The 20,268-nt window shown below is 27.2% G+C and overlaps 2 protein-coding genes across 3 annotated transcripts; one reads left to right on the forward strand and one right to left on the reverse strand.

The window, feature by feature from the left end:
• The first annotated feature begins 230 nt into the window (after nt 1-230).
• On the forward strand, nt 231-11,311 carry LOC119681564 (serine/threonine-protein phosphatase 2B catalytic subunit 1). 2 transcript variants are annotated; one of them, XM_038094801.1, is made up of 13 exons: nt 231-442; nt 4,979-5,307; nt 5,375-5,486; nt 5,553-5,698; nt 6,526-6,665; nt 6,866-6,943; nt 7,011-7,104; nt 7,227-7,352; nt 7,499-7,580; nt 9,931-9,990; nt 10,385-10,472; nt 10,536-10,633; nt 10,695-11,311. In XM_038094801.1, the coding sequence occupies exons 1-13, from the start codon at nt 301-303 to the stop codon at nt 10,940-10,942; spliced, it is 1,743 nt and encodes a 580-aa protein (XP_037950729.1). In that variant the 5' UTR covers nt 231-300; the 3' UTR covers nt 10,943-11,311. The 2 variants fall into 2 exon arrangements, with proteins under 2 accessions (XP_037950729.1, XP_037950730.1); XM_038094802.1 differs by lacking the exon at nt 9,931-9,990.
• Nucleotides 11,312-12,885: 1,574 nt separating this feature from the next.
• On the reverse strand, nt 12,886-14,950 carry LOC119681565 (acylphosphatase-2-like). Its single transcript, XM_038094803.1, has 4 exons — nt 14,778-14,950; nt 14,704-14,720; nt 13,702-13,811; nt 12,886-13,634 (listed from the first exon to the last, which is right to left on the reverse strand). Exons 1-4 carry the CDS (start codon nt 14,839-14,841, stop codon nt 13,520-13,522), a joined length of 306 nt encoding a protein of 101 aa, XP_037950731.1. The 5' UTR covers nt 14,842-14,950; the 3' UTR covers nt 12,886-13,519.
• Nucleotides 14,951-20,268: the final 5,318 nt, after the last annotated feature.

The raw sequence follows: 20,268 nt of genomic DNA on the forward strand, positions 1-20,268 counted from the left end.
ATTGATGTGTGTGCAAATTATAAATTAAAAATTAAAAATATAAATAAAAGAGCCAACTAAATAAAACGACATAGAAAAAAATTTAATTAATTTCTTATAAAAAATAAAATTTATTTTCTTAAAAAATTTTCTATCAAAAGAATTTTTATGTGTTTTATAAAAATCACAAATAAAATTTTAATTTTCAGAAAAATATTTTTTAGCTTGCAAACTAGTAAAGTGTAATAAAATAGAAATACATATTAATTAAAAAAAAATTAATAAATTAATAGCCAACAAACTGTAATAAAAACACACAAAATGTCTTCATCTTCGCCACGAAATTCATTGGCGAAGAAATCCTCAGCAGCGGCGACATCGACGACATCGACGACATCTCCGACATCTGCTGGGAACAAACAAGTCAGCAAATATCCAAAGACCAGAGAACGAATGGTTGATGGTAAATAGTATTTTTGTTTATTTTATATAAATTTGCACAAATGATTTATAGAATGTTTTCTATAGTGATATTGTGTTCAATATATTAATGAATTAATAAATTATATGCAAACCTCCTTAAGCCGATAATCCTGCCAACCAAAGTTTAGAAAGTTTTATTTCAATTCATGTTAGAACATTATGTTAGGAACATTTCTATTTTATTACAGACGTTTCTTCATATTACAAGAAAGAAATCTATATCCTGGAACTGCAGATCTACAATAGGTTAGATTAGGTTAAAAAGCCGCATATTGATACGAAAATCAACACGTATACTCTGAAACAACTAGTGCGCATTGCGATGCTTCTTAAGTTACGAATATTATTATAGACGGTATTTTAAGCGGTATTTTTTATCAAACCATTTAATTTTCTAAATAAAATTAAAGAGATCCGATAAGTCTACTTTTACCTCCTAAGCATTAGAACCGTATTTTTTGTTCTTCCTTAATTACACACAGAAAGCGATCATCTATGTTAATTAAAAACACCAAGAGGAAGTAATCTATATACCATATACCATTTGGTATATATACCATAGGTATATATATACCATATATACCATACCATAGTTTTATAGGTGAAGTTAAAGAGATCTTTTAAATACACTTTAAACTCCTAAACACTTAAACCGCTTGAAGAAAGTTATCTTCCACGATAGTAACGAATATCAACAACTACACCCATAAGCTCTCCACCGTTACTTAAAAAGATGAACCAATTAGGCTCATCCAAGAACAGCAAAGCAATACTAGTTACAACAACTAGAATAACGACAGCATTCGCGCCTACAAGTAACCGCAGTTAGAATTAGTTTTACACTCAAACTGAGACCCGAAACTCTCATCTTCTTCTATTCTAACCCCTACGGCAATGCTAATTGTGAAATACCGAATAAAAACTAAAACTTCTCTCTTCAGTGTCAATCTCCTGGGTAAAGACCTTTCATCATTTTCAAAGCGCTGGATTAGATCGCGCTTTATTAAGATTTATACATTAATATTAATAAATATATTAATAAATATTAATATATATTATTATATTTATAATATACAATTATTTAATATATTTATTAAGCTAATTTTTGAACCGCTGGATTGTCTGTACTTATAATATCTGTAAATGTTTAGTTAAATTAAAAAGTTCATGTGACTTTTAGAAAAAATTATAGAATTTATAGAAATATTTATCGAGTTTAAAATGTTTATTTATATTCCCAAATACAATAGACCTGACCTATGCATTCTATGAACCCTGAGTTTAAGTTAGAAGTATTTTTTCCCTGTTCTCTTTCAAACCATTTAGACAATAATAAGGTTTATTGCGAAATTATTGATCGGTCACTGTAGATTAAATAATCACCTATCGAAGTTGGGAATTTAATCCAACTCAAACTGCAGATTCTGTGGAAAAGAAAGAGAAACTGCATACCATAGGCGGGTATTTTATGGATCATAGTGATCTAAGACTGGGAAAGATAGGCTCTATATTGTCTCTCATTAAAGAAATCGGACTTGTAGAAACACACTAATCCGACTAAGGATTACAAGGAGCACAATAGATCTTTTAGACTATTAAATCCAACAGGCTCCTAGTTCATTGAGAAAAGTCAACCGTTTAACCGTCTATTAATTATCTACTCCAACAATGATTTTTTATTGATTTTTAATAGCTTTTTTTTAAATATTATTTTGATATTATAAATGTTAATACAATATATTGAATTTCAGTATTTTTTTTTATAGTTTAAATAATTTTATAAAATAAATGTTTTACTTTTCGTTTCCGGGTTAAATTTAAAACATTGAAAACTTTTAGTTCAGATGTTTCCGTTTCCTTGCCAGTCAAACGCTTAAATTAACTCAACGAAATCCCACTCTCCACAAAATGATACATGTACTCATCAAACAAAAAATAACAAAAAAATATATAAAAAATATAAACATAAATAAAAATAAATAAATTTAAAAATACACAAAATTAAAATTAAAATTAAATCTAAATTATTTGTGAATGAATCTTTTCTCTTGATTTTTTTGTGGTTTTCGCCTCATATTTGAGTGTGTGAAAACTACAATAAAAACAAACGAAATCACAACAAAAACAGAAATGACAGATATATAAATAAAATATAAATAAAAACACATGCTTTCTGTGCTTCTAATGTGCAAAGTTAATAATATTTTTGTATATTTTTGTATATATTTTTGTTTATAGACGAGTATCTTTTCGTACTCTTGGCTGCATGTGAGTTCAAAACGATTCGTCTTTGACTAGAAAAACGTTTCGATTTTCCTTGCTTATATGCACTTTAATAAATTTTACTTGACTTTGTCATTTATCGGCACAAAGTAAAAATTTACTATGACGATTTAATTAAAATAAATAAATCAAACAAAATATTATTTTAACCTTGTGAAAAACTTAATTTATTTTATATTGAAGTGTGACATTTTAAGGCAATTGAATTCCTAAAAATAAAAAAGCCTTTCAGATTTTAGAAATTTTTTTTATTTTTATAAAAATGAAAATGTCTTGAATTGAAATTTAACCAAAAATTAAAAATAATATTTGAAACTAATATACTAAACTGACTATATAAATAATAAACATTTTAATTCATTTCTTAGAATAATCTATTCTTTCAAGCAGCACCCTAACATAATTCCAATTTAACACTAGATATAATTTTATATAATTTGTGATATAAATAACTTCAAACAAAAGTCTTCACTAGATACTCGGATCCTAATTTTCTCCCATGAACTATTAAAAATGTAATCAATTTGATGATAATCAAATTTTTGACAACAAAAACAACAACTTTTTTTGAATGATGTTTTTTAAAATCTTTATTTTCTATTTTTAAATTCCTCTAAGGGCACTCCCCTAACCTGTCTTTAAATTCACTGAGTGGTTTACCGAAAATATTTCTTAAGAATCTGCTACATTCATTCACTATTTTTTAAAATAGTGATAGTCAAAATTATACTAATAATTTTAGTTTTTTTAACAAAATGTCTTGAAAGTTTATATCATTGGTTTACAAGTGCGGCTCACAAATATTTTACACTAAAATATTTTAAATCATATTTGGAAATTAAAATTATGATTTAAATTTAATTTTAATTAATAATAATATAATTACATTATTTATTAAGTTTAAAGAAAACTTAATTTGTCTTTATTTATATTATATTTTTATTTTACTATTATGTTAATTTATAGTATTATATATTATTATATTATATTTTATTGAAATTCCGAAAGTTCCTATAATGTCACATAGTTCGTATCTGGTCATAGATATTTTCGAAAATATCTATACAGAATGCAAAAAGCAGAGCAACCCAACTGTATATACTGCAAATCCATCGAGGACAATGTTGCACATACTTTCTTCAACTGCGAAAGATGACATGGAAAAAGAACACTACTTGCAGAATATGTAGGTCACTTCATAGTCAAGAATATTGTAAAAAAATGACAGAAATTTTCTGCTCGTCAGAAAATTGGAACAAAATCACACAGTTCATCGAAAATAAACAGAGGGAAAAGAAGAAAGATCTAGACACAAACTAATCTAAAACGAAGAGCAATCTGATGACATTCCAATTCTGATCAGGAGTGGAAGCCTGTAGACAGGTTTTACGAGAAGCATTTGGTCAACTTATAAGGGATCCTCCCTGAAGTAATGCGAAAGCGGAGAAATCCCAAAGTAGAGTAGGTGTTTTAGTTCGTATATTACAAAATAGGAGTCGGACACATTATTCCGGCGACGATTGGTTTTACGGTGCATAAAGCATTCCACCTCCTCACAACTAACTCACAAAACAAAAAAAATGTCTTTAATCTGTATTATTCTATCATTATAACTTATTACATACAATTTTATAATTAAATAGCTTTATTTAATACATATAATTGTAGAAAAAAAATTTCTACTTTGAAAAACATGAATCCAAACGAAAATCAGAGTAAATTGAAGAAAATACATCAAAGAAACTTCAATCATCGGTTAACCAAAGAAAATCAACCGGTTAATAATATTTCCAGTTACTTTACCTAACTCAATATTTTCCGGTTAAAACTTAGCTGAAACTGTGGCATTATTTTTCATAATAATTATTCATAATTTTTTGTAATTTAGTTTATATATTAAAGTCTATGGCAACCCTATGTATACTAAAGTCTAAGATATATTGAACTTAGAATAATATAGAATAATAGAATAATATAGATCGTCTTATACCCAGCAGAAACAATAAACGGTGAAATGTTTTTCAGTTAAATGTTTTGGTTAAAGTTAACCAGAGTTTAAAATAGCAATTACTTAGTAATGAACTAAACACATATTTAGCATACCGTTTTTTGATTTGACACAGAACGTAAAATATTCACATTCCTACATAGATTTTATTATTTAAGAAATAAAATTATTTAAATAAAATAATATAAATTCAGTTAATAATTTAATTAAATATTATTTTTACAGATGTTCCACTAGCACCCGTACATAAACTTACAATGGATGAAGTCTATGACTCAAAAACTGGTAAACCAAATTTTGATGCCTTGAGGCAACACTTTCAACTTGAAGGTAGAATAGAAGAGGAGCCAGCATTACGGATTATAAATGAAGGTGCCGCAATACTGAGGAGTGAAAAAAATATGATAGATGTCGAAGCACCAATCACAGTGTGTGGTGATATACATGGGCAATTTTTTGATTTAGTAAAATTATTTGAAGTTGGTGGACCACCTGCGACAACGCGTTATTTATTCTTGGGTGATTATGTCGATAGAGGTTATTTTAGCATAGAGGTTGGGAATGCCTAAAGTAAAGCAATCAGACAATTAATAACAAACATTTTTGAATATATCATTTTAGTGTGTTTTGTATTTATGGGCTTTAAAAATCTGTTATCCTACGACATTATCCTTATTAAGAGGTAATCACGAATGCCGACACTTAACAGAATATTTCACTTTTAAAACAGAATGTAAGAATGAAAGTTAAATTTTATATATAATATACGACATATGATATATGATATTATATATTACAGGTAAAATCAAATACTCTGAACGTGTGTATGATGCCTGTATGGAAGCTTTCGATTGTCTGCCCCTTGCTGCGCTGCTCAATCAGCAGTTCCTTTGCATACATGGTGGACTATCACCAGAAATTTTTACACTGGACGATATAAAGAAGGTATAGTAAAAATTAAGCAATTAATTAAATTAATTTATTATGTTTAGGACTCTTATGTGTAATGCAAATAATTACATAAAAAAATTATGGTAATTATTAATAAAATATAAATTATAAAATAGTAAAAATAGTAAAAATTTAAGTTTAGTATAAAAAAATTTGGATACGATACTGCAAGTTGTTAATTATTCTTTAATAAGTCCCTAGATGCTTTCAGGGTAAGGTTTTTCAAGTTGCAACTAACAACTTTGAAAAGTAAAGAAAAAAAATTGATAAACACATTACATAAAATTTGTTTAAATAATAATAATTAATAAATGTAATATTCTATTATTTACTATTATTATTAAGTCTTGCTTGGCTCCACATGATTCTAAGCTGCTTCTATACTGGGCATAGGCTATCTACAAATTGCCTCCATTTTTGCCTTCCTACTGCCACTTATATGAGCTTAACAATGTGGATGTATGATCTGCCAAGGTGTGTGGATTGCCTATTGATTACGTTTAGTGTTGATCTGTGCCAGGTAATCTTAGGCCTTCCTCTTCTTCTACTGCTTTCTACTTGACAGCTTTCGTAAGGTGTAACCAATCCAGCCAAAAATTTCTCTTGCATTCAATTTCCAATAAGTTTTTTGATTTAAACCGGGCTTAGGTCATTTATTTAATATATAGAATTATAAAAAATGTTTTTTTAAATAAAATATTAATTTGTGTTAAATATTTAAATTTATAAATTAAATTTATATTAATTAAATATAATAATTTAATTCAAAAATTATTGTGTTAAAATTATTTATCAAAAATTTTAATTATAAAATTGTATAGCTCGACAGATTCAGAGAACCACCAGCTTATGGACCAATGTGTGATCTACTATGGTCGGATCCATTAGAGGATTTTGGTAATGAAAAGAATTCCGATTACTTTACACACAACTCAGTTAGAGGTTGTTCATTTTTTTTTAGGTAAATATTTTCATATTTCTTAAGTAAATAAAATAATTTCCTTAGATAAAATAAAATAGAATTAAGTTTTATAAAGAGATATATTATATGTTTTAAAAAAATATTAATAAAAAGAAAAAGAACTTTTAATAAAATATTAATAATATAAAAAAAAAAAAAATAAAAAGAAAATAAAAAAATTTTATTAAATATTCTAACAGTTACAATGCATGCTGTGAGTTCCTGTCAAAAAATAATTTACTCTCCGTAGTCCGTGCCCATGAAGCTCAAGATGCTGGGTTTGTTAACTTTAATATTTTTAATTTAAAAACAACGTTTATATAAATGATTTCATATATTTTATAGCTATCGTATGTATCGTAAGAATCAAGCGACTGGGTTCCCTTCGTTAATAACAATTTTCTCGGCGCCCAATTATTTAGACGTATATAACAATAAGGTATTTAGTATTTTTATCGTTAATAATTTCTGAAAATTATTCGTGATTGTATTGCATATAACATTTTTATTAATTTATTTTTAAATTTCGTTATAATTAACACAAATGTCATTTGACAAAAGGCAGCTGTACTTAAATATGAGAATAACGTTATGAACATACGCCAATTTAATTGCTCCCCCCATCCCTATTGGTTGCCAAATTTTATGGATGTATTTACGTGGTCATTGCCATTCGTTGGCGAGAAGGTAAATCAAGCATGAAATACCAACGATTTATGCAGTTTTATTTTGAAATGATTTTTTTAAATTATTAAAATTGAAATTTTTCAAAATTATTATATATTATATATACAATATGTGAATATATCAGCTGATTTCTTTGTTTGATTTAGGTCACTGATATGCTCGTGAATATATTGAATATTTGCTCAGATGATGAACTTGTTTCGGGGCCAGACGATGAATTGGAAGAAGGTGAGCATTCATTTTATTAATAATATAATTTTTTAGATTTATATATTCGATTATTTGTAACCGATAAATTAGAAATAAAAGTTTAATAATTTCTTTTATAATTATTATTCAAATCCTTAAGATCTAATTTGTTAAGCTTATTTTTTAATACATGTCAATTAAAATTTTAATTAGAATTACAAACAGAACTAATTAATATGTTCTAATTTGAAAAATAGTTTATTGATTTCTATATCATATCAGAATAATAATCCTTTATCTACATAAATGATAGAGCCCTGAAATTATTTGCGAAAACTGACAGACTTATCAACACCGCGTTATCGAATCTCAGAATTGTTACAGGCTCCTCGGAGAGGTATGCAGATCTGAGGTCAATTATTGCTTAGTCTGATGAAGTGATAAATAATAATCCAGTCAAGGCGTAAAGAGGGGTCTTGAAGATACTTCGAGTTCATATAGAGTAAAAGTGCTCAAGTTTAATGACTCAAATAGCTTCAAGATAATTTGTCAATTTGTTCTTTAATTAGGTTTGGGAATTATTACGAAAATATAATAACTCTGTATGAGTTAAATTAAGTCGATCATTTTAACAAATTTTTATTACATTGAACTGTAATAGAAATTACATTGTAGACATTACATTGTAGAAACTGTAATATTATACATTATTCCCTCTCGAAGTTACGCCGACAATAATCTATTGAAGGTATAAGTAATTCGAAGATATGAATTTTAAGAATATGTAATCATTCGTTTCAATATCAGTAACATTTATCATATCATATTATTTATTTGGTTTTTTTGCTAATCCCAGTTTTTTTAATCAATCCTTAGGCACGTTAATTGATTTTTTTCACAATTAAAATAAAAATAAAAAAAAACAAAAATAAAAAGGAAATCCAATACTCTCATTGAAATATCAGTATTGTGAGAGATTTCCTCACAGATCACAACAGATTAGTAAAATATGCTAGGATACTAAATCTTCCTTTTTCCTGTTGCAATTGGAGTACTTGCCGAGCCTTAATATTTTATGGGCCTCCTTTTTTGAGGTTATGCTAATATAATACGGTTATACATTTAATAAATATAATTATAATTTGTATGAAATTAATATATTCATTTATATTAAAACATTTTGTAACACTAAGTTGTACTTATCTCATTTTAATATAACACAGAAATATCTAAAAATTCCTCTTCTATTGTTACTCTCAAATAAAAATATATGAACTTATGTTGAATTTTTATTTTTTTAATTTAAATGTATAAATGTAATTTTATTTTGCAAAAATCTCATGAATGAAAACAGTATACTCACACCTTAATCTTTTTAATTTAAAAAATAATTGAAATAGAGCATTTTTTTTATAGAGTTAAAACTGATATTTGCCTACCCTAACTTCATCGAAATTTTTTGTAAGATCTATAACCAGATCTTTATTATTTTTAACTTAAGTGGGATTCAAAGATTTAAAAACCATTCACACGTTTATATTGATTAATATTTTTCAATTTAATTTAAAGCAAAACAAGAGAAAGAATTGTATAACGATAAAACATTGAACGACCATTTCATAAATTTTCATTAAAATGTAAACACTTACTAATAAAAATCGTTTCCATTTACAGGAATTATTCAGCAAATTAAATGAGAATTATAAAAAACTATTCATAACAGTATTAAATATTATACATTTTAAGCATATTTTATGCTTACAAAAAATTCAATCATTTATGGTGAATGTTTATTGAAATTTAAGTCATTTTCAATACATGCATTATATAGCTTGAACAATATGAGTACGTATTCTCAAGAGGAACTTAGACCTACACTTGAAAAGCCTTTAAAAAAAAGGCCTTTTCAAAACCTTTAAAATTTTGAAATAATTTTAAATAATTTGAAAGTTTAAGGCACAGTGGACCAGCAGATTAATTAAATCCCTAATATCACTATGTTTACCTAAGCCTACTAGTAACTTATAAACAATAAGCACTTTTTAGTGACATTTTCTCAGGGTTCAGTTCAGTTTATATATCATAAGATATGTATATATTTATCGGTTACACGAAATACTTAATGAACAATTTTTATATTATATATTCGTTAATATTGTCTCAGATAACTGAATCAATGTTGTTTATTGAAACTATTGCTTTAAGTGTTGTACTATTTTAGAATACTCGTATACTGAATATCTAATATATATCTCCATTATTAAAAATATATCTTTTAAACACTAAATACACACATTTTTTTAAAAACATAATTTCTCTTTCTTAAAAATATATGTATGTATGTACAAAAATATATATATATTATATATAATATATTTGGTGTAACAAGAACTGCGCAAAAAAATTGTTCTTGTGCCATTGAACTCAAATAATGCACCGCCCAAACCAGGTAAGAACCAGTAAAAAATTTACTTAAATTAGTTAATGCTTTTAGGCCAAAGGCTTAGAATCAAAAGGCTTTGAATCAGAGAACTTAGTGCTTACTGCTAATGATAAATATAATTTTTCTGTGGTAAAATGCAAGTTTATATGCTAACTAAATAAATATATTTTTAAGTGTATAATTTTTCTATGTATATTTGTGTAAAGCTTAACATAGCATTTGAAAGCTTCACGCGACGTTTTTCAAGCATTAGCAAAAATGTAGAAAAGCTTGCAAAGCTTTTAACGTGCACACACCTGCGTTTGTATGTATGTACCCGTACTTTTTTAACTTAAGCTTTTTTTTGTATGTTGAAGTTCTGGTAATTATAGTAAGCAATTTGTTGTATATCTTTTTATAGCAACTGGAGTTTCCGCACTACGTAAGGAGGTCATAAAAAACAAGATACGCGCTATAGGAAAAATGTCTCGAGTCTTTTCAGTGTTAAGGTGAAGCATAATAATTTTAACATATCTAAATTTTTTTTTCAATACCCACAATATTACTTTTAGGGAAGAATCTGAGTGTGTCTTACAACTTAAAGGGCTTACACCCACAGGTGCCTTACCAGTTGGTGCCTTATCAGGTGGCAGAGATTCATTGCACAGCGGTATTTTTTATTTTGTTTTTAAAGTTTTAAACTTTTAATAAACAAAAATATCTCTCTTTAGCACTCCAAGGTCTCGGCGCTACTCCACAAATTTCATCATTTGCTGAAGCTAAAGGTTTGGATGCTGTTAATGAACGCATGCCTCCAAGACGGCCACTCACTCTTAACAACAATAACTCTAGCACAATAAACAATAACACCACATCGAAGACAAGTAATGGTGATAAGGTTGCCACCAAGAAAATCGTTAAGCCCGCCAGTGTAAATAGCACCTCTGTGCGTTCAAGCTACAGCAAAAAATACTCATAGTTTGTAATTCAAGTACTCGTACTTCAAATATTTTTATAACTCAAGTTTTGATAGTTTAATTCTATTATTATTGTTTTATATATAATTTAACCGCAAAGAACTTTCTGAGATTTATTTTTTTAAATAAATAAATAAATATTATTTTTTGAAAATTGTTCTCGTAGACACCGATAACTATTACCGCTTCCCTAGACACGTGCCTCAGTAGTTATTTGAGTTTTACGAAATACACAGAAAAAAGAAAGTTGTTACTTTTTTTACTAAAATAGGTTTTAACTATTTTTTTTTTGCTAAATCTGATTTTTTTATAATATTTATTTTCATTTAAAATTTGTTAAATCTTATGTTATAGACAAGTGTGTTGTTTATTTGAAGAGTTTTTATTTTTTAGTTTAATAAAATAAATATAAACAAAAAAGTATAATTTATTTATTTATGAATTATTGAAGTATCGTACTATATCTCTCTAGTTCCAGTGTACTCTAAAATACGCTTATTGTCCTGATATCAATAATAACAGTAATAATCTGTTTTGATTATATAGCTGCTATTTGAAGATGAACCTCATTAGTACGTTTTGTTTTCATTATAGTATAACATGAGGTAGAAAAGTAGAACCCATTTTAGAATAACAAAAAAATAAAGACAAGAGATAAAGCAAATAATATGTAAGTAGCATATGTCAAAACAAACCTGGAAAATATAGCAAACCGTATATTGGTAATCATTATTATCATTATTGGCTATATAATCTGATTTGGGTATTTTCTGGAACTACCAAACTACTCCTCCATTGTGCACAATATTTTGCTTGGGTTGCTTAGCATTGTATTATTTCAGTAGCGCAATCAACTTCAATTCATCGGAACCATAAACAGTATGTGTTTGGGTTGTATTTTCGTAGTTAATTATTGGAGAGAATACTGGTCCGAGGCGTTTGTTACGTTAAACACATTTGTGAATAACTTATAAAAATAATATAATTTAGTAAGATTATAAGTGGGGTTAATATTACAGTTAGTATAATACGGTCTAGAATACTCAAAGTAACTCACGCAGTTTCTTTATAACATTTGCCATTAAAATTGGCTCTAGTTCGCTAGATCACAATGGCTATGCGGTAGATACCCTATCACCTCACAAGACTAGCCACTATTTGCCGTTTTAATACCACAGTCCTCGCCAAGAACCCCTACAGATAAACTAAATTCATTTAATTCAGTTCATATAGTTGAACAGATTTTTTATATATTTTTTGTCAACAAAGTGCTTTCCTTAAAATATGTTTCTAGGCAATAACAAAAAAAGTAGGTGACTGTCTCTTCTTAGTCTAAAGTGCCGTAATTCACTCAATAAATTTGAAACGGAGTATGCAGTCTTTTTGTATGAATTCCAATATATCAGTGATTTGAAAGAACTGCAATTTGCCTAAGAATATGAATTGGCTCCTTGTTAATAAGTTCCCTGGACTTGATCGAACGGGATATTTTACATATTGTGCTAAACTTTTAACTATTCTGAGGTAGCTAGAGAAAGTAGATATTGGATGACAGATCTTCACGATCTCTAACGAAATTAATGTACCAATACGTGCTACACGGCCTGCTTTTTATTCTCTTCAATATTCCTGCCATCAGGAACACATATGAAAGTGATGTCCATGAGTTAATTTAGGTTGTCAACCTACATTTCCTTACTAGTTTGGATTTAATAGTAAATTATTGAAATGCCATAATTGTCGATTGACTGTTAATGAAAATTGACTTTACGTCTATTTCTGATGGTGTTTGCGATCACCCTACATGGCTCTATAATCACAAAAATTTCAGCCTAAAAGCTATATTTTTATAAGGAAGCCGAAAAGAGTAACTTTTACTCGCAAATATGGTGAAAATAGTCTTACACATTGATCTTGATGATAATAACGTTTAATAAAATGGTTCTAATGTAAGAAGATGGTTTTATTATAAAACATAACACATGCAAATCAATAGTAGTTTTTATGCCTAAATAATAATTTTTTCTTATGAGTGTATCTCAGTAGAAACACAAAAATACAAAATTGTTGCAATTATTTGTTATAATCTTTCAATAGGTGGTTTAGGATCCGAGACTTACAATCTTTTACTAGGTGTTTTAGAATCCAAGATTTCCTTGGAATAACACAATCAAGAGTAACAGATTAATACGTTTTTATCTTCTTCACATTTATAACAATATGGTAGATACTGCATTTTTCTACTAATGTTTCATACAATGCTCCTTCAAGTTCATAGTTTGTATCTTGTGTAGTTATAGTACCTTTTGGCCGATTTGTACTTCTTAGGACTTCGTTCACATCTCAATTAATACTTAGTGATACAATCTATTAGTACAGCTATCTGTCCACAACATTTTATGGTTGCATCATCTTTTTTAGTAGATGTATGAGAGAAACTGTTTCCTATTTCTTTTTTGGTGTTAGTCCTCAAACAATGGTCTTGGAATAATTAATCTAAAGCCTGCCTCCATTTTATCTTAATCTTCACTGCTAGCCTAGCAATAACCTATATGAAGTCTCAGATCTACTCTACCACATTAGTGCTTAACCACAAATGATTTAAAAGTGAATTGACGTATTTGAGCGAGGTCCGAAAAGGAAGCATTTTCAATCTGTGACTTAGGACTTCCAGTTTCTGTTAGCCATTTTTTCCTTTAAATATAATTATTTCATTATATTTTCTCATACAAAAAAAAATATTTCAATAAAATTTACTCACATTTCTACAAGTTGCTTCTCATTGCCTTCCATTTGACCTTTAACAGTACCATGTGAAGTATTCATAACCCAGCCACGAATTCCCAAACCCTTAGCGAAGTTTTCAGTATACTAAGAGGCAGTTCAAATTAAATTAAAAGAAATATTAATAATAATATATAATAATAAATAATAATAATAATAAAAATATTAATAATATTAAAAATAATATATAATATATAATTGGTGCTACAATGACATAAAATTAACAATCCTATCAAACATAAACTACCATATAAGGAAATTGTTTTGTGGCAACTGATCTATGATTTTACTACGCAGAAATAGTATATGAAGGTATAAGATATATATCATCTATTGATTAGACATGGTATTTAAGTCTACTTTAAATTGCCAATTTAAAAGTGACAACTCTCCGCTTTACTCGCGTCTTATATAGTTTAATGTTAATGAAGGCTTATTTTGATCAATCATTACATTTTAAATGATCTGATATGTGATTTCTGTCTTGAACTATCTGTAGTGCATAATGATAGTAAAAATCTGCGATCAGTTAGTATTGACTTTTAGAGGCCCCCTTTCTAACTGATATGATGAAGCTGTTATTCTTTAAAATTAGAGACATAGTGAACTACAGAAAAATTCTTGTCAGATTGGATGTTTTCTTCTTGATGGAGTGTGTATTCTTGATTTAAAGAGCTTTTGGAGCTACATTTGATCCATACTACGCTAAACAACATTAAACGCCTGGAATACAGATTCTTAACTAAGTTTAAAACCTATGGAAACCTATGAGCAAAACACAAATATTATCTACAGAACAATAATCATAGTTAATACTGACGGCAAGGAACAAAGTTCGGACTGAACATTTACAATACAAGAATTTTGATGGTGAAGCCTGAACTGTCGTCTTCGGTCCTATATACATCATATATTATAATCAAATTGTTTATTATATTATTACAATCAAGTATTTTATAAAATAGTTAAAGGCACTTACCTTACGAAAGTAAACGCCTGAAAAAATAAAAACTTTAGAAATCACATTAACATATATGAAGAGGTTGAACTCACCTTGAACCTTACCGGAAATTTCGAAAGTTGCTGTGAACAACTTTTTCAAGTTTTGTGCACTCATTTTTGCAAACTGTGATTAATTTTGAATGAAAGTACACAAAAACTCTGTGAAAATGACTAAAATTTTGAGTATCTTAAATCCGTAACTCTAATCATATAAATAATTTTTATTTTTTATTTGGAATATCATATTTTTATTTAGATCCAAACAATGTTTACTAAGATAATTACTAGAATCATATCGTACTCGTATACTTTTTCAATAAGAAATCTTACAGAAAAAAAATTATATACAGGTTTAGGCGACTGAAGTATTAGCTATTCGAGCGACTATATCTTTTTGTGTGAAATTATTTTTTATTAATTAAAATTACAAAAAATTGTGGAAATAATCAAAATTTTAAGAATCCATTCACTCTAATTCGATGTGGCTATATTTTACCCTGACTATAGCCTTCAAACAGTTAAAAAATAAGTTGAGTGAGTGATCTTCCGGTATTTTGGCCCATTCCTGAACAATAGCTTTCTACAGCGCATCCATCCAAGTATATTTTTTAGTCCTTATATTGCTCTTCATTGTCCATCGGATTTGCATCTGGCGAATTTTAAACCTATTGTGTGGATGAACTGAAGTGTGGAACATAATTTCTTAATCATTCTTTATTAATTCTTGAGAGATAAAGCTTGTGCTTTATGAGACGATGCCGAGTCTTGTTGAAACGTCCATGGTCTACGACCTAAATGTTTGCAAGCCCACGACTTTAAAGCTATTTCCAAGATACTGACCCAATAATAACTTGCGTTAACTATCTCTGTATATAAAAATACGTAAAAATATAAAATTAGATATAAATACATATATTATAATTTGTATAAAATACATTTTATATATATTAGAATTTATATAAAATTATATAAAAAAATAATTATGTAAAATAAAAACACTGTGAACTAAACAAATAGGCCGAAGTATGTCATAGTGGTGTCTCATAACGCGTAAAACCATATGAAGCCAGTACATATAGATATGTCTAATATATCATTATCACTATTAAATGTTTATATATATATGTATATAATACATACCAGTTATATGTATTGGGCTCTACTTTTGAACTATATTGAAAATGTTGCTCAGTAGAGGCGCCTTGACTTAAATCGTTGTCAAATCGGGCGGTACAAAAACAGAAATATTGCAATGGGGAAGAATGAAGTTGATATTCTTCATTTTCTGGAACCATATCTTCCATCAGCTAAAAAAATCTTTTTGTTTATGGCATTTTAATATAAATTTCCATACATTATATACTTTATATAGTTTGTGTTCGTATATCTTAAATTCTTAAATAATTAATTATTTTATATATGTTTTATATATTTTTTTAATGCTACAAGTAAACAGAAACTATAGCTAACATAGTCGTAAAAAACAACTAATTAACTCTAATTATGAAATAAGCAAAGATGTCAAACATCTACTATTTTCTATTATTATCACACACAATAATATTGATGAAAATATTTAATTTTATATTAGATAAAATAAAATTGAAGTTCTGAAATGCATTTTCCAATTCCATAAATATGTTCCAGCTTCATAGCCTCACCGGAAACTGATTTTCTTATGCAAGTTGACGTTGACGCTTGTATTAATAAAATGCACTTGGTGATAGCAGTTGTTTAAACAATAACTTAGACAATACTTAATATATTTTATTTAATTAACAACTTTTTATAATTTATGTAGTTCAGTAACAGAATTCACGTTTCCAAATGAACTTGAGAAACTTAACCTATAAAAAGTATGTGAAAAGCTTCTCAGTGGGAAATAAATTTTATATATTTTAAATAAATTATAAATAATAAATTATTTATTAATCTTGAAAGTTTATATTACTCATTACTGAATTCTCTACATATTAAACTGTTAAATAAAAACAAAGGTTTTTCGGTTACATTTCAGTGATTTTCATTAAAATAAAATTATATTGAAAGCAAATCACTTGAATTATTAATTTGCTGGTTCAATAATTCTAATATATATCAAGTTATCAAGTTTTTGTGATGAGAAAAAGTAATTCAATGTATTTACAGTACTGAATTAATTTTTTATTTAATATTTATTATTATTTTGATAATATATTTAAATTCATAATAATTAAGAAAATTCTGAATAACCTCAAAACCATCAACTTATTAGGCGACAATTCTAAAGATAACTCTAATTTGGGTTCCTCGTAATACGAATATGTTAAAAAACACATGACATACAGACTCCAAATCTAAAACATGATTTAATCCTCAAAATCAATATAGAAGTTTCTACAATAATATTGATTCATGATTTAATCCTCAAAATCAATATAGTAGTTTCTACAATAATAGTCCACTGAATATTGGACTATAGAACGATATGAAGACACTTCTGGTTCACCCCACCGAAACTCCTAAAAAACTCATAAACAATTTATGAAGATCACTTTTCCGATTTAGTATTCAAACCTAGTTACTGTTAAGAGTGACATAACCTACAAGCTCAAAAACTTCTGATTTAGTCCCTAGACACAAGATAGAGGTATATTAAGTAATATCAGTTCTCACTGGCCACCGGACTAGAGAATAATATAGAAACAGTCTGGGGCTACTCTATCAAAGACTTTAAAAATCGTGTTCCCATGTCAAGATCACTTTTTGCAATTAAGAATGGAAGAGAGAATAAAGTTAAAAACACTAACGACTTCATACACCATATCTAGTCTTTCTGATTTATTTCACAAGATTATATAAGAAAAGTACAATAGAGTCAAGTCTAAGGGGACCCTAGTTTATAAAAAAACGTGATCACAATCTGTTTCAGCCCAATTGAAATTCCTGTAGATCACTTTCAGTATTTCTCGAGGAAAAAAAAGCCCGAAAAACTAATTATCCTGGCTGCGTCAACTTCTTTCCTTAAAGAAGTATTCCCGACCAATTTTCGAAAATAATAAGGTATGTTTTTATTCATTTGAAAAAGTTTTGATCTCAACTTTATTAACCCAAATACTTGAATAATAATACTACATTATTATAAAATATAGGCTTGTTTCATGACATTTTACCTACTTTCATATCTCAAGAAATGTTCATTAAAAATTTTAAATTTGGATTTTATTTTTATATCGTCTACTTTACATATATTTACAAAGAGCAAAAGATGAACTCTATCAAACAACAATATTTTAAAAACAAATTATAACAAGTTTGAACTGATTTATTTCACACCCTGAGAAACAAATTTTCCATTATTGAAAGTAATTTGCGTCACATTGATTTGCTAAATTAATATAAATGACAAATTTTTAAAAAATTCGCTTAACACACGTTTGTTACATAAAAATTTCTATAATAATTATTTAATTTATAGAATATAATAAATAATAATAAGGTATGATTTTACAACAGAGGGAAATATATTGAATGGGGTCGATCTATTCTGTTAGCAACCAACAATAGCAGAACTGAAAGCGTTCAACCCACCCAGGAGGTCATTACTCAAATTGTGACCTCGCTTAACAGAACAGAGCCACCATACAACATTACCTATGCTTTTGTTCTATACTCTCAAGACTCAGACTTATAGTACTCAAATCCGACGTAGTAAGTAGCTCAAATATTCGTTTCTTACCTCTTGGATATGTTCTCCGCTTTCTTGAAAGGAGCCAACAATTTCTGTAATTTATCGGGATGATATCCACAACGATGATGATAATAATAAGTACCTCAAATTAACGTTTCTTACTTCTTGGATACATTCTCCGCTTTCTTGAAAGGGATGATATCCACAACGATGATAATGATAGTAAGTAGCGCAAATATCAGTTTCTTGCCTCTTGGAAATATTCTTCGATTTCTTGAAAGGAGTCAAAAATTTTTATAATTTATCGAGATTATAACCACAACGACGATATTCATTATGAAGGATCCAATAACTACTCATTGTAAATCTTCACGGTCTGCGACAATATATTTCTTTACACATTTCATTCCCAAGAAGTGGTTTTAGTGGTCTCACAAGATAGTTTACAATGGTTTTTAACTACTGATTGAAAACCTTTTTATAATATAAATTGTTAAGAAAAAAATATTTAACATTCTTAACAAATTTGGTAGTTGATAAGTAGATATAGAGCAAAATATAATATTAATAACAAGTTCGTTAATTGTTGTTTATATAAAGAACAACAATATATGAAACTTAATAACTAGATGTAACTGTTAGAAGAATATACGATCTCCCATATGACAATATTATTTTGTAAAAAATTTGTAAAATTGTATTAACGGTTTTTGAACTTCGTCAAAACCAAGGTTAACTGCTTCTCTAAATAGTTTTTACTCTACGATTGTTAATACATGGGTATAAAGTTTTAACTGTTTTTAATAAAAAATATTTTACACCAGTTTTCAATTTTTAAACACTTAAATTTAATAACTAGTTATTAATAATATTTTTAAAATAATTTGACTATCTAAAATTTATTTATATAAGTTTTAAATTATTTTAATTAATTATATGTTAATAAATTTATATAACAATGGGTGCCCTCTAACATTATCTTATATTGCAAATCGGAATAGTTAATTAAATAAATTTTTCTTAATAATGGAAATTTTCTATAAATTATAATTTATGCGGATTCAATCTTACTGACTTTATCTTAAAATATTTAATAAATAATCACGTAAAAATGTAGGTACTTTTTTAAACTATTTTAAATGTTAATATATGTTAGGAACTGAGTAAAATTTTTATTATAAACTTTTTATATTCATTTTTAGCTTCTATACTTACTCACGTGTAATATAAAATTTAATTTAAAACTAATTAATTGAAAATATTTAAAAACGCAATAGTTGATATAAGAGTAATTTTTTAATTAAGAACATTCACTTTTCTTATATAAAATAATGCCAACTGTTTTTCACAACAAAATATTTACTACTCTAATAATAATATTTTCTAATTACCTAACAAAATAAAATACTTTTGAGAAATATCTAAAATATGAATTTTTTTTGTTTTTAGTTAAGTGTTTTAAGAGATTTATTCGAACAGTAGTGAACTACAACAACAAAAATTCATATTATATTATTTTAATTAATTGAATTTTTGGCTGATCCCACAGCTGTTTCGAATATTACCAAATACCCATCATCAGTGGTCTTGGAAATAATTTTTGTATTTAATTATTCGTAAATAATTATTTTTGAGACTACAAGTACCAGAAATCGAACTCGGGTCCTGCCAAATTTGAAGCTCAGAATCAGCGCATCTTAACCAACTGACCCAAAGCCGTACTTGAGTTTTTATGTTCGTTAATTTTTCTGGAGTTTTGTTATTTTACTATGAAAGTTTTATTAAATTAATTGTTTTATATATATTTATATATATATTTATATATATTTATATTTATATTTATTTATATTTATATATATTTATATTTGTTTT

Source organism: Teleopsis dalmanni, chromosome 2, assembly GCF_002237135.1.
Source record: "Teleopsis dalmanni isolate 2A chromosome 2, ASM223713v2, whole genome shotgun sequence".
In the NCBI taxonomy this organism is placed as follows: Eukaryota; Metazoa; Arthropoda; class Insecta; order Diptera; family Diopsidae; genus Teleopsis; species Teleopsis dalmanni.